Source organism: Balaenoptera ricei, chromosome 14 (genome assembly GCF_028023285.1).
Source record: "Balaenoptera ricei isolate mBalRic1 chromosome 14, mBalRic1.hap2, whole genome shotgun sequence".
Lineage (NCBI taxonomy): Eukaryota > Metazoa > Chordata > Mammalia > Artiodactyla > Balaenopteridae > Balaenoptera > Balaenoptera ricei.
This window is the reverse complement of record NC_082652.1, coordinates 33,455,203-33,468,418: the sequence shown is the minus strand read 5'-3', so window position 1 is coordinate 33,468,418 and position 13,216 is coordinate 33,455,203. Positions and strand designations below refer to the sequence as shown.

The window sequence follows — 13,216 nt, the reverse complement described above, 5'->3', positions numbered from 1 at the left end:
GGAGAGTTGCATCCTTGCAAATGGAAAGTGGCCTCCTCCAGGGCGAGGGAGAAGGATAAAGGCGTGTGTGTGGGCTTCTCTGGTCTGGTCGCTGCAGCACGTCAGAGCCGAGATGAGGGCGGTCAGAAGCCTGCATGTGCCTGGGCCTCTGCGTCACTGGTGCTGGACCAGCCGCCAAACCCTCCAAACATAAAAACCGCAGCCACTATACAAGGTCCAGATCAAACCTGGACATGACCACGGGGACACCGAAATCAAGTTCACGTGGCTGCTGAGAGAACAAGGCGTGGTGGCCGCAGCCCATCAGGTGCAGAGTTTCCCCCTGCCTTCCTGGCCCGAGACTGCACCTTCCCTGGCGAGGTCCTGGGAGCTCCTGAACATGAGGATGGAGTTATAAATCTTCAGGGCTGGACCCAGTTTGATCTTCATCACCTGGACGATGTCCTTCTGTGTCAGGAGCAGGAAGGCTTTGCCATCAACCTGCTGTAGATCAATAAATCAGCACAAATAAACATATCCTGCTGTTAAAGTCTGGTTGCCCTCCAGGGGCCCCTGGGTGCTGAGCTGTGTGACGGGGACGCAGTGGCCTACCAGAGCTTGGGGACCACAGACCACGACGGCATCTTAGTCCGACCACCGTCAATTCTGTTTTCCCCAGAATGCTGAAGCGAAGTTGAATTAAAGAGGGGTTCATTCTGTTAAATGTGAATTCAGTGTACATGAACTGTCCCTAGGCTGAATTTCTATTGTTACATTTTTAAAATTTTGGACTGAATTTGTATAAAGGGCCTTAACAATAACCCACTTTCATCTACCAAGTGAATCTCCAGGAATGTTTCCCACGAGACCAATGAGCAACGAGGACGCGGTGGTGTCATTTATAACAGTGCAACACTGCAAACAAACGGGCATGCCAGAAACAGCACAAGGAAATAAGTTACAGGGCCACCTAGGATGAGGGACCAGGCAGTCACCGAAATTCATGTTACAATGAAATAGTTAATGATTTGGGAAATTCTTCATGGATTGTTAAGCAACGAAACATGATCTGATGATACAGAAAGATCTGTTTTAATTTGTAAAATTAAATGTGCACGATCGCTGTAAACATACACAGAGTTAAAATACTTGAAGTCTTTATACCAAATGTGAAGGGGTTTCGGCCAGTGATTTGGTTTGGTTTTTGTTTTCTCCTTTTAACCTTCCTGTATTTAAAATGACTCCTATGACAAACACCATTATAAGCAGAAGTACATTCAAAATGAATGCTTTACTTACTAACTTTTAAAACAGACTGTGGTCTGAAATGTCATGGCTTTCCTGAGGTCACGTGATGGCCAGTGCCACCGAGCAGGCCGTTTTTCCGGTTTCTAGAAGCCCCAGGGTGGTCTCAGAGTTGAGTCCCGGTGACTGTGGCCTGTCCCACAGTCAACGCTGCCTGTTTTCACAGATGGGCTCAGAAGGAGTCCAGGTTCCAGAACCAAGAGGACAGAATGAAGTTTGCTAGGGTGACACCCTTCCATGAACCCAGCCCTGTGGTTCTAACCCTTTTCAGTTAACAATACAAACCATGGTGTCAGTGTCTCCCTGAGGAAGGAGGGATCCCTGGGGACCCCACGTGGGGTGTTGAGAGTTTTAAAAGCTTCCACGTCTAATATGTTGTCTAATGCAGAACCGTCCACCTAGAGAGTGGAACACCCTTCCCGTGGGGTAACGAGCACGTTCCCACAGCGATGGAGAGGCCGCCCTACGGCCATGCCCCAACCTTCAGAACTTCTGGCAGGACTCGCGGGCCAAGTGGCCGGTAGTCCCAACAGTAAAGCAGTGATGGTTACGATGGCAACAGTAAGAGTTTACGGAGCTTTACCAACCCTTCTCTGTGCTGATCCCACCAGCAACCCCGGAGGCAGATGAGGAAACCTACAATTTCAAGGATTGTGTGGTTTCTCCGTGTCCCCCTGAGTAGGGGCAGGGCAAGGACAGATAGGACGGTCCTAATTGCACTTTGGAGCAGACAAGCCCCCGCCTTCCTGGGTGCAGGCCCGTGGCAGGTCCCCTCTGCCCCAGTGTGGCTGCAGTCACAATGCAGGTATTAACCGAGTGACGTGTCCCAAGAGTCCCTTTCACAAGCGGCTGCAGAGATGAGGCTGCAGACTCCAGCGACAAAGCACAGCTCACGTCAGCGACCCAGACAGAGGCTGCCCCGCTGGGCCCCCTCCTGCCTGGACCTCTTTCTCTTGCCTCCCCCAAGCTGCCCTTACTTACACTTAAGTAAACGGAGACAAAGCACTTCCGGGCCTAGTCGTAGAGAAACACATGTAATTTTCCCATTTCCTACCTCTTTCTTGAAGCACTTGGCATGCTCTTCGCAGCCCAGCAGAGACCGTACGAACTCAGCCACCTACAGCGCGAGATGAAAAGCCTGATTCAGAACGTGCCCCGGAAATAATACCTTGGGTTGTAGTCATTCAACATTTGAGTAAAATACACTTTGAATCCCTCAAACGCTTGGGATTTAAACAGTAGCTATCAAGCCACAGTAGCAGTCGCCAGCTCGGAAATGAGACCAGCTCCTGCTATCTTTTCTGGCCTCATTTCCAGGCTGACCTACAACGGGTTACAGTCACCATGGCGCCAATGACAGCCTCCATCTGTGTGGAGCCCTGGCATCCTGGAACCTTCCATCGTCCGACCCTCCTGTCCAGCCTGGGCGTCAGGGCGGGCAGGCGGCGGCGGCCCGTGCACAGCAGTGATGACAGGCGCCGGCCGCCTCTCCAGACCTGGGCCGTCCCATCTCCCGTACCCGAGCCTCCAGGGCCTGCCCCAGCGTCTGGCCAACAGTGAGGACTCGGACCTCCCTGCGGAGGGAATTCCCACAAAAATGACGAGGAAGCTGAAGCCCAAAGAGGTTTAATAACTTCCTCAAGGCCACAGGTGGCCCGTGAGTGCCCCGGGGCAGCCCTTCTCCACCCTGGACATGCAATGGAACCACCTGGAGAGCTTTAAACACGATCTCAGGCCAAGCTCATGCTGCAGAGATTCTAAATCAGTCAAGCTGGAGCCGGCGGAGTGCTGGGCACGGATTAGATTCCCGGGTTGGTTCTAGTGTGCAGTCAGGGCCAAGGCCCTCCCTGCCCCCTGGCCCAGCGCGCACACACACACACACACACACACACACACACACTCACACGGCAGGGGAGGCCTGGGAGGCCGTCCGGGCGCCGCTGGGGGGCAGGCTGCAGCGGCCCCTGCGCCGGGCGCTCTGAGGGCTGAATGCTCCGCGGGGGCAGAGCCCAGAGCTGGGGCGGGCGGTACTGAAGGTGAAACCCTGATATGGGGTCACAGGGGACAGCTGGGGGCGGGGACAACACGCTTAAGGGCAGGCTTCCCGCCCAGCGCGACTCCAACGCTGGGCCTGATCCTTCTTCGCTGTGGGGCCGCCCTGCGAACCGCAGGGTGTTTGGCGACATCCCCGCGAAGTGCCGGGAGCAGCCCCCGCACGCACGATTGTGACAACGAAGAACGAGTCCAGGTGCTGGTGACACCGCCCGGTGGGAGCCACCGCGCTGAAGGAGGGCTCTTCTGGGATGGCTCTGTCACAGGAGGGGGCCGCGGGGCACACTAGGGAAAGTGGACGTAGACAAGTGGCTCTAGGAATTAGCTAAAGACACACGCCGGTGTCCCTCAATCACTGGCTCCCCTGGGGAAGCCGTGCCAGCACCAGGGCCCCCGGGACAGGGACACGCCCCACAGGCGGTCTCTCGTAAATACACGCGCCAGGAACTTCTCAGAACAGGGCTGAGTGTTGCTCTGATGGTTTTCAGAGGTTAAAATGTCCTTTTCTGGGCAGACACATACAAATTTAAAAAAAAGGATCACGTTCCCTCTTAGTATCGTGAGCCAAGAAATCACTGCCCATGTCAGAGGTAGATTGGATTTTAAGTGGGGATAAATAATGTGCTCAACCAAAGAGTAAACAGGGCTGCGCTGCGGGGCAGGTCCTCGCACGGCCCTTACTGTCTTCCTCGGACAGTTTTATTCCCACATGTCTGAAATTCTCTGTCTTTTTGGAAAGAGATTCTGATTCTATTCAACCTGCCTTTTTCCAAAGTAAAGAACAAGTTCCAGGAAATCTACTGAGGCAGACTCTTCTGGTCTGGATCATGATTTGGTATCATTATTCAGTACTGCCAGTCAGGATTTCTTCCCCCGAGAATAAATTCTATTTTGAGCTTCAGTAGAAAGCCCATTTGCTGCAGATTTCCTCACTGTAAAGTGGTGAACTTCACTAGACCGCAGAGCAGTAGCGGAAGGGTTCCCTCTCACGCTCCCCTTCAGCACGTGTTTCCTTCTTCACGTCGTGGTCGATGCGGAGAGCCGTTCACACGGTTCCAGGAGTCCACAGAGGAGGAAGCTGCCGGCCCGTCCTTTGTCTCCACCCAGGACAGCTGTGTGGACTCGGCTGCTTTCCCCAGGTGATGGCGGCCCTGCTGGAGCCCAGGGTGGCCGGCCTTGGCCTTGGCGGGGGCAGCACACCTGGTTCCCCAAGTCCTTGGGAGCGCAGTGTCCACAGCAGACACCCCGGTTTTGTTTTGGAAGGATGCGGAGTAAGTTAGTTCCAGGGATGACACAGCAGGTTGGAAAGACTAAGAAATGAAACTGTGCAGGCTCTGAGCTGAGCCCTTTACTCCACCCAACTTCCTTCCCGGGCAACCTCCTTTTCCTGGCGTCCTCGTGCGGCCCAGCAGGCCTGCTTCCTTCAGTGCAGCTGCTGCTTCCTTAAATCTCTCCCGACGCCGGCGTTCCCATCTTGCTGAGCCAGCGCCGGGTGCCTGACCGTCCTGGCTTCGGGTCCACTGCGGACCATGTTTCCAGCCCGGGTCTCATTTCTTATCAGTGGAATTTGTTAGTTGCCCTTTTTCAGGGCCCGATTGTATAAGGCTGCTATGCTTAGGGAGCAGTATCCTGAATTTTTCAAAACACTCCCTCCTGGGCAAAGATTGCTTGGAAAGCGACCACCATCTTTTAGAGCTAATGGACACTGAGGGAGCCCTTGGATAAGGCCAGGGCGATCTATATGTGCTGCTTTAAAAGGCATTTTTGAATGTAAGAAATAAAAGTACCCACATGGGCACCAAGCATCCCCGAGTTGCACCCGCGGCTGTAATGTGTGTGCGCGTCGCATCTGGCCTGCGTGTGCCCATGGGTGCGTGGCAGGAGGGGCTGCAGAAAATTCGTCTCCTAATTCATCCTCTCACTCGCACGTTTGTAACACACCTGCTCTGGTGTACTTGCTATAAAGATGTAACAAGATGTAAAAATAACTTAGTCCCTACTCTTAGATGCTTGTACCCTTCTATAGAACATTTCCATGACCAGAGTAAGAAATATACTCGCCAGGGACCACAGCTTGAACGTGTGCACACTCACGCATTCCTAACGAACGTTTCACAAAACAATAACCTCTACTACAGTGATGTACTTGCATCTGGTCTTGTCTCTCCTTTTAGAACCACTAAACTGACTTCACAGCCTGCCGGTGCTCTGAAAGAAATTGCTCCGGCAGAAACACCACAGAAACAGCAAAGGAGTTAAAAGCCAGCCCCTGCCTCCGGGCAACGTGACAAAGGTCCGGCAGGTAACACAACTCGGAGCGGAGGTCTCCTCCCAGCCAGGACGGCTGACAAGAGGGACTGTCCTTGTGCTGCATCTCCTGCCAGAGACACTCACCCGCCTTAAGTCTCCCTGGATGGCACTTAGCACAAGGACCCACAAGCCGTTTTCCACACGCCCTGTCCCTGGCCGCTGAGCTCCCGCTCCTGCCCGGTGGCAACAAAGCACAAAGGCACAGCCCCGCCCTGCTCGCCCTGAACTGCCTTCTCAAGTCCTCACGACCCCACTCGCCACTCTTAGTGCAGCATCCGGAGCAGACACAGTGGCCCCTGTGGCTGGTACTCGCTGGGATCCCCCCTAGGGAGCCCCCTTATTTTCAACGATACAAACCCATCACAACGCCCACACTTTGACCACTCAAAGTTTCTTCTTGAGGACCAGTTTTTGTGCCAGGAAATGTGCTACAGAATGTGAGAATACAGAGAGAAATTTAGGATGTGGTCCTTGTCCTCAAGGGCGTCTAATTAGGGAGCTATCAAGACAAAGGTACATCAACGCGAGGGACTAACCCAGACTGTTTTCTCTGGGATGCATCCCGCGGGCAGCCACGGTCAACGAAGTGCTCCAGGAAGCCAGCCTCTCCGATGGCTGCTTTAGTTTCAATCTACAAAATGTCTGAGGTCACTTTCGGCAGTAAAAGGCTGGGATCCCGTGTGCGCCCATCACAGAGAACTCAGAACTGTGCTCGCGGCTTCCTGCTCATCCTCCGTGGCGTCTCCGGTCCTCCCCACCCCCTAGTGAGCCTCTTCCTTCTGAGACCCGCCCCATCCTAACGATGGACCAGCTACTTCCCTTTACTCACCCTCCAAACTCCACTCTGTTCAGTGTCAGACTTGAAACTGGTCAGATCAGAGGCCCCGCCCCCGAACTGTCTATTTATTCCCTAACGTTCCTAAACAGTGATCCCTGCTCCTCTGGGGTGATGCTCCCCCCGCCCCCCCCAGAAGTTAATAAAAGCTGTGGCCCTCTTCTTATGGGGAAAAGCACACATGCTGTACACAATTTTCCCCAATCCCCTGAAGCCCAACCCCACGGCCCTAGCCGGGAACCCTGTGACCTGGGACGCTCACTTCCAGCCTCCGCCTGACACTCTTCTTCCTCGGCCGCCCCCCAGCTTCTCGCCCCTCCTCCTGCACTTCCGCCGTGGACCCACCGGCCTCCATCCCTGGCCGTGCTCTCTGGGGATCGTGCCTGGTGAAGCCCTGTCTGGTGTAACCGAGGGGACCCTAACTCAGAAGGTCCCAGAATAAATTCATCATCTTATCCCTTGGCCCCCAAACTGGATCCTGTCCCCAGAGTTCCATTTTTTGACGGCACCACTACTTTTCCATTCTTTCCGATGAAGTGTGCGGGCCTTGTTGTTCTCACACGTCATTATCCTAATTAAGTACCAAACTGCGTAGCGCTGAGAGTATAAATGGAACCACGCTGGCTTATTTCACCTCCTCGTCTTGTACCTCATCTACTTCCTGTGCTGTGGCTTTGTCTGCTGAGCCCGGGTGGCTCTGGCCAGTGGCGCCCAGCCTGGCCCCTTCTTACTCTCACCCTCCTTGCTGGCCTGTGCTCTTTTCATCTCCCTGAAGCACCAGCTTCACAACATGACTTTCTGCCTTAGAACCTAAGAACCTGGTATTGCCTGACTGGTGCGCCTGGCCCATCTCCCGCCTGCCGCAGGCCGCCTTCCCCAAGCCCCGGTGAGCAGTGTGCTTGGGGTGCGGTGAGACGTCGGCTCAGGACCTGGCTCTGACCGTGCGGCCTTAAGAGTTTCCTTAGTCTCCGGTGCCTCCACTTCCCTGTCTGTAAAATGGGCAAAATAAGTGTGCGTGCCTCCCTATCATTACATCAACACTGTTCACTACCATCATTAATGTCAGTAAGGGGCACGTGTGTGTCTGTCATCCCTGCACGTGTCACACTCACCCCCACTTCTATAGTTTTCCTCCCCCGCATGGCGTCCCGTCTTTTCTCTGCTTGGACTTATAGCACTTTTGTTTCAAAATCCAGCTCAGATGCCCTTGCCATTCACTCAACAAACACTTACTGGGTGATCTACTCAGTGCCAGGCGCAGTGAGAAGCTCTCAGGACCCAGGCCGAGTGAGTAAGGTCTCCGCTCACGTGCTTGAGGTCCAAGGTCAGCAGAGTGAGCATCGGAGGTGCAGCCACAGAGACTCTCGGAGGAAACGGGGGCCCCGAGGGACGTGCGAGCAGCCTGAGGGCTCCTGCAGGAGGAGAGCCTGCGCTGGGCAGGGGCTGGGCAGCGCCCGTGCACATGTGACAACGGTACACGGGGACTAGGGAGGCGCAGGGCGTGGGGCCCAAGGTCAGGGGCGGGTGGACAGCAGGCAGGTCCTACGGGCTCGTCTGGGGACCAGGCCGCTGTGCAGAGCTCGCCCTGCTGCGCCCACTGCCCGTCCGTCGGGATGCAGTCGCTCTGCACACGTGGGGCTGGGCTGGGCGTCTGAGCAGGACAGTGACACGCCAGAGGCCAGGAGCACGGGAAGAAGAGGGAAGAGGGGCCACTGTCATCTAACCTAACCGGTGCAGAACCTCACATGAATGGCTTGAAGGTCGAAAGAGAGAGAGAGAGACTGCCCTTGAACCCTGGGTTGTTACTTCAAGGGCAAAACCAGCAGTGCTTTGATTACAGACACAACAGGTTTTAATTCAGTCGGCTCTGTAAACTGGTAAAAGTTCACAGATGGGTGGGTGCAGACCCTGAATACTCTCTAGGGATCAGGGTCACATTTAGTCACCCCCCCCCCAAACAACCCTGCAGCACCTGGCATGTCCAGTCACCTCTCTGTCCTGCGGGACCCACAGGGCCTTGGAAGGAGAGGGACCAGGCGGGCAGGCAGGGTGTGCTGGGCCCCGTCCACGCGGAGGGTGCCAGGTGGGGGGAACCCACCAGGCACACTCTGCGAGCTGCCTGGGAGGAGGGGCAGGAGGCCCCCCCGGACCTCTGACCTCTGCAGGACCTTAGTCGCCTGCTCCTTTTCTGGGGCTGGAAAGGAAGCCTCTGAGCGAGATGGAGTCCAGGTGACTTGCCTGCTGGACATGCTCAGTGAGTATCTGTGACTAGTTTAACTGCAGCTCTGCTCTGTCTTGCCCTCAGAGTAACCCAGGCTTTTCTTTCATTTAAAAAAAAAAATAAAACTTAAGGCCTGATGAGTGAGAGCAATACTTTCATCAAAAGGAATATCAGTCAAAGAATGTGTTGCTTTAAGTATGAAACATTTCCACAGCATCACAGGAAGCAACGGCACTTACCTGATTCTTACGTAAAACCAACATCATAAGGTGTGTTTATATTACAATCAAATCCACTTTCCCCTCTGTTCGCCATCTTCTGCAACATTGTGACCTAATTTACTAATAAACCTGAGGTTGACCTGATCCCCCGTGGCTGCGGATGGACACACGGCAGCGCGGTGCTGCCTGGGCGTGAGAATATGGGACCCCGGGGCCTCGGGGGCACCAGGCAGAGGGAGCCCCTTGGGCACAGAGCATGCGGGGTGGGGGGCATCGCCCGGGGCTGCCAGGACACAGGCATGGAGGCCCACACGTTCGTGTTTCCTCAGAGCAAACCTGTGATGCGGGGCTGGAGGCCTAAATCAGCACCCGAGCCCGGGGGGCAGGCAGTGGAGACGGCGCTGGGAGAAGGCTGGGGAGGGCAGGGCCCCACTAAGGGGCTTCCCGAACGTCCTGAGCGCCAGCCTGCTTCTCCCTCAAGTGTGGATCTGGAATTTGGAACGTGGACTCAGCACCTAAGAGAAACCCTGGCAGCGGGCAGGTCCACCCGGCCCCGGGCAGCCACTCACCTCATCCACCGTCCACCGGGCCACCTCGCCAGCCCGCACGTCGGCCACGCCGGGGAGCAGCTTGAGGTGCTGTTCGCGGCCCAGGGGAAGGTCCCGGAAAGGCTGGGCGGACGGGGACGACATGAAGACCGACTGGTGCAGGGCCTGCTGCGTCCGCGCGGCCGAGTGCTCTGCAAGACAGGCAGGTGGGTGAGGGGGCAGCGTCCTGGCGGCCCCCCCGCGCCGAGGGCCCGAGTCAGACCCCCTGGAACCCAGGACAAACCTCGGACAGACGGCATCGCTGCCCAGGAGGCCCTCCCCAGCACAGCGACACCGCTGCCCTATTTCAAAACCACAGTCAGGAGAAACAGGAGTTATGAAGGCCCGAGACTGTGCAGGATGGAGTAATCTCTGTGACCCACTGACGCCAGCAAGGAGCCGGCCTGTCACTGCACTGGCCCCTCCCTCCCTGAGTCCGGAGTCGGGGCAGGCCCAGAGCCCCGCTGGACGCGGCTCTAAGTGGACGGGCACACCGGCCACCAGGGGTGTGCCCGCACACGAGGCCCGGTTCCCTCCTGGAAGCCGCTGCCTGCGTCGCAATGGGCCCAGGTCCACATCTGGCTTCAAGGGTCCCCTGGGGGACACCGTATGTGGAATGCGGCTCAGGATCCCAGGAGAACCTAGGTGGCAGCTGCTACTGTTGGTCCCTGCAGGGCACGCTGGCCTTGCCGGGCTTGGGGAAGAGGCTGCAGCTGAGAGCTGGGTGCCCCCCCCCACCCTCGCCCAAGCCCTCCTGACTGGGCCCTCCCTCGGGAGCCAAGCTCTGAGTGGCCATGGTCCTCAGGCTCCAAGGGCACTGGCCGGTGTCTCCAAGGAGTCAGACTCGACTTCCGCCCACACTCCTCCCCAGCCTTTCTGAACTAGTTTTCCACCTTCAAGAGGGACTTTAATCTTCTGTTATATCCTGACATTTAGATGGAGCCATGGATCTCAATTCCCTCATTATTCTGCTCTGAATGTACAAATGGATAAGGACAAAACCACTACCAAGATTCTAGAGAAAATTCATGCCTTTATAACGACATCTTTTAAGATACTTTCAACACACATTAGCCGAATAAAGCTGTTATTTTAAGACTTTGAAAGGAAAGACCACAAACGGAAATGTTCTACGCCCTCTAAAAGTCTACCTTTCCTAATGCAAATGGCAGGGTAAGTAAGCAGTAGCTACATCATTTAAAGTCTATTATGAAGGCTTGTGCTTTACTGACCGTGTCTGAAGAGCTATTATGCAAGTATTTCCATCTCAAATTAGTTAACAGTTGTTAGTAGGTGAGGCTGTCCTGCACTTTGCACGTTCACATAATCGCCTACTGGTTAGTGACCGGAGAGGCTCTGAAGTACAAGGAGCCTGTCCATCTCTGCCCGACTGCTGAGCACAGACAGCCTGCATCTTCACCCATGTGTGCTGTCCACACAGATAAACAGACGGAAAAGTTGTGGCCTTCTCCCAAATTCTTCTGCTCCAGTTGCAGGCAGCAGCAAATTCATCTCTAAGTGCGGATTGTCCGACACTGACCTTTTTAGTATGTAAATAGGTTATCTCCTCCATGTAGTTCAGCCAGCAGCACGTAAGGCTGAAACTTCACATCTTCTTCACAAAGCCAGTAGGTTTACAGATGTGAATGTTCCTTAATGAAGTTGTCAGGTTGGACAGGAGCAGGTACAAAACAAGCCAGGGAGGAAGCGTCACAGAGCATCTGCAGCTCCGGCCACGCAGAATCGCCAAGCTCTCCGTGGAAGCCAGGAGTTAGAGCTCTGTGCTCTTAGGGATTAAGACCTGAGCCAAAGCCGGGCTTTATTCTGGAAAAGTGCCGCATCCATCAGTTGGTTGCTTTTGCTGAAATGGCATGGGCTTAAAAGACAAATCACATATGTGTCTCAAACCCATGCCCTAGGTAACCAATCACGTGTAGTTTCTGAAACGTACAAGACTCTGAAAAGCCACGAGAAATCAGTCTTATGTTTGGGAGGAACGAAGATGTCTAGTGATGGTGATTGCGTTCCTGTGTGTGATTCACAAATAAAGGCTGAAGGCCTCCGAAATGCAAAAAAACCCCACTGTGCTCCCAAGCAAAGGAATTTTCCACATGGTAATTTTGGGAGCAGATTGCCTGAGTGCTGAGGCAGCCACTTGGAAATGAACCCAAGGTGTGGCTGGCGGCTCCACCGAACGGCACTGGGCTCCTCTGCCCGCTGCTGCCCACGGCTCCGGCCCCGTAGGACACTACTGCCCACGGCTCCGGCCCTGTAGGACGGAGACTCAGTTCTAGTAGCAAGATGGCCTTGAGGTCACCACTCAAGGCAGGGAGGGAGCGGTCTGGGTGCCGTGCACTTGAGCTCAGGCGGCTTTATGCTCTCAGCGGCTTTGGAATTCGTTCTTTGTCCCCATTAAGTCAATCTATTTGTTTGGAGGGAGGTGGAGGCTGGATTTCCGGAAGGCTGAGCAGAGCTTGGTGGGGAGCAGGCTCTGGATGCCAGAGTGCCCCCCCCCCCACCCCCGGGGCAGCAGGCAAAGGTCTGCAGCCACCGGCTGGGTGAGGTCCCCTCCTGGGGGAGGGCTCTTGCCTGTGTGTCGGCAGCCCCAGTCTGGGGGAGCCCCGCCAGAACTACTCACATGCTGACCACGGATAACATTTTTACTACTCTCAGCTTTACAGCATGAGTTGCAAAGCCGGGAAGTTGAGTTTTCCTGCTCTAAAAGACGTGAGTTAGGTTAGGGAGGGAGGCCCTGAGCAGGGAGTTTGCAATAACCAGCTTGCCATCGCTAAGATACGACTGGAGGTGACAATACCTACAGCGCAGAGCTGGTGGGAGGGGACGACAATGTGCCTTCAGTGACAGGTGCCGCTCTAAGCTCCTGAGGTCAGGCAGACGCTCTATGCAGGGAAGTGGCTTTATTCAAAATCAACACAACGCAAGACGAATTCTCCATAGTAACACGAGAGAGGGGAGGCATTTTGGAGTGTTTCGTGGTGGTTGTTTTGCCCTCTTTGTACCATTTCCTGGGTCTGATTTCTTCCGGAGCTGAGGGTTTGGGGTGGATACTCAGTCTACCTGGGAGAGGACGGTGACATCGGGGGAAGGGCCAATCCCTGCCAGCTTGCCTGGATATGAATCCTGGTCCCATGCAGCTGCTGAGTGACCTTGGATGAGATGCTTAACTCTTCTGTATCAAGGTTTTCCATCTTTAAAATGGGGTAGTTGCAGTACTCACACTTCACTGAGTTCTTGGGATTAGAACGGCTCCCAGCACATAAGTGTTCAGTGCACATCAGATATTACACTACAGCCGTCCCCCCTTCTCTGTGGGGTAGATGTTCCAAGACCCCCAGTGGATGCCTGAAACCCAGGATACTACCAAACTCTATATATACTATGTTTTTTCCCTGTACATACATACCTATGATAAAGTTTAATTTATAAATTAGGCACAGTAAGAGATTAACAACAATAACTGATAGTAAAATACAATTATAAAAATATACTGTAATAAAAGTTTTGTAAATGCAATCTCTCTCAGAATACCATATTGTACAAATTTAGTGCCTTTCCCATCTTAACTAAGCACTTATCATGCACTGTGGGTATAACTTTTGCAGCTTGAGAGAGCAGGTGCAAGAGCAAAACTAGCACAAATTTCTTTTCTTTTCTTCACAATTTCATGGATAGAAAATCCGTTCTT

At 54.3% G+C, this 13,216-nt stretch overlaps 1 protein-coding gene across 1 annotated transcript in view; it reads right to left on the bottom strand.

Annotated features, from left to right (window-relative positions):
* Window positions 1-303: 303 nt before the first annotated feature.
* L3MBTL4 (L3MBTL histone methyl-lysine binding protein 4) overlaps window positions 304-13,216 on the bottom strand; it is a 292,044-nt gene continuing 279,131 nt past the window's right edge. The window contains exons 15-17 of the mRNA XM_059893784.1: window positions 9,493-9,662; window positions 2,339-2,401; window positions 304-483 (exon numbers count right to left, since the gene is read on the bottom strand). Coding sequence (XP_059749767.1) covers window positions 304-483; window positions 2,339-2,401; window positions 9,493-9,662 — 413 coding nt within the window. The remainder of the gene's footprint in view (window positions 484-2,338; window positions 2,402-9,492; window positions 9,663-13,216) is intronic.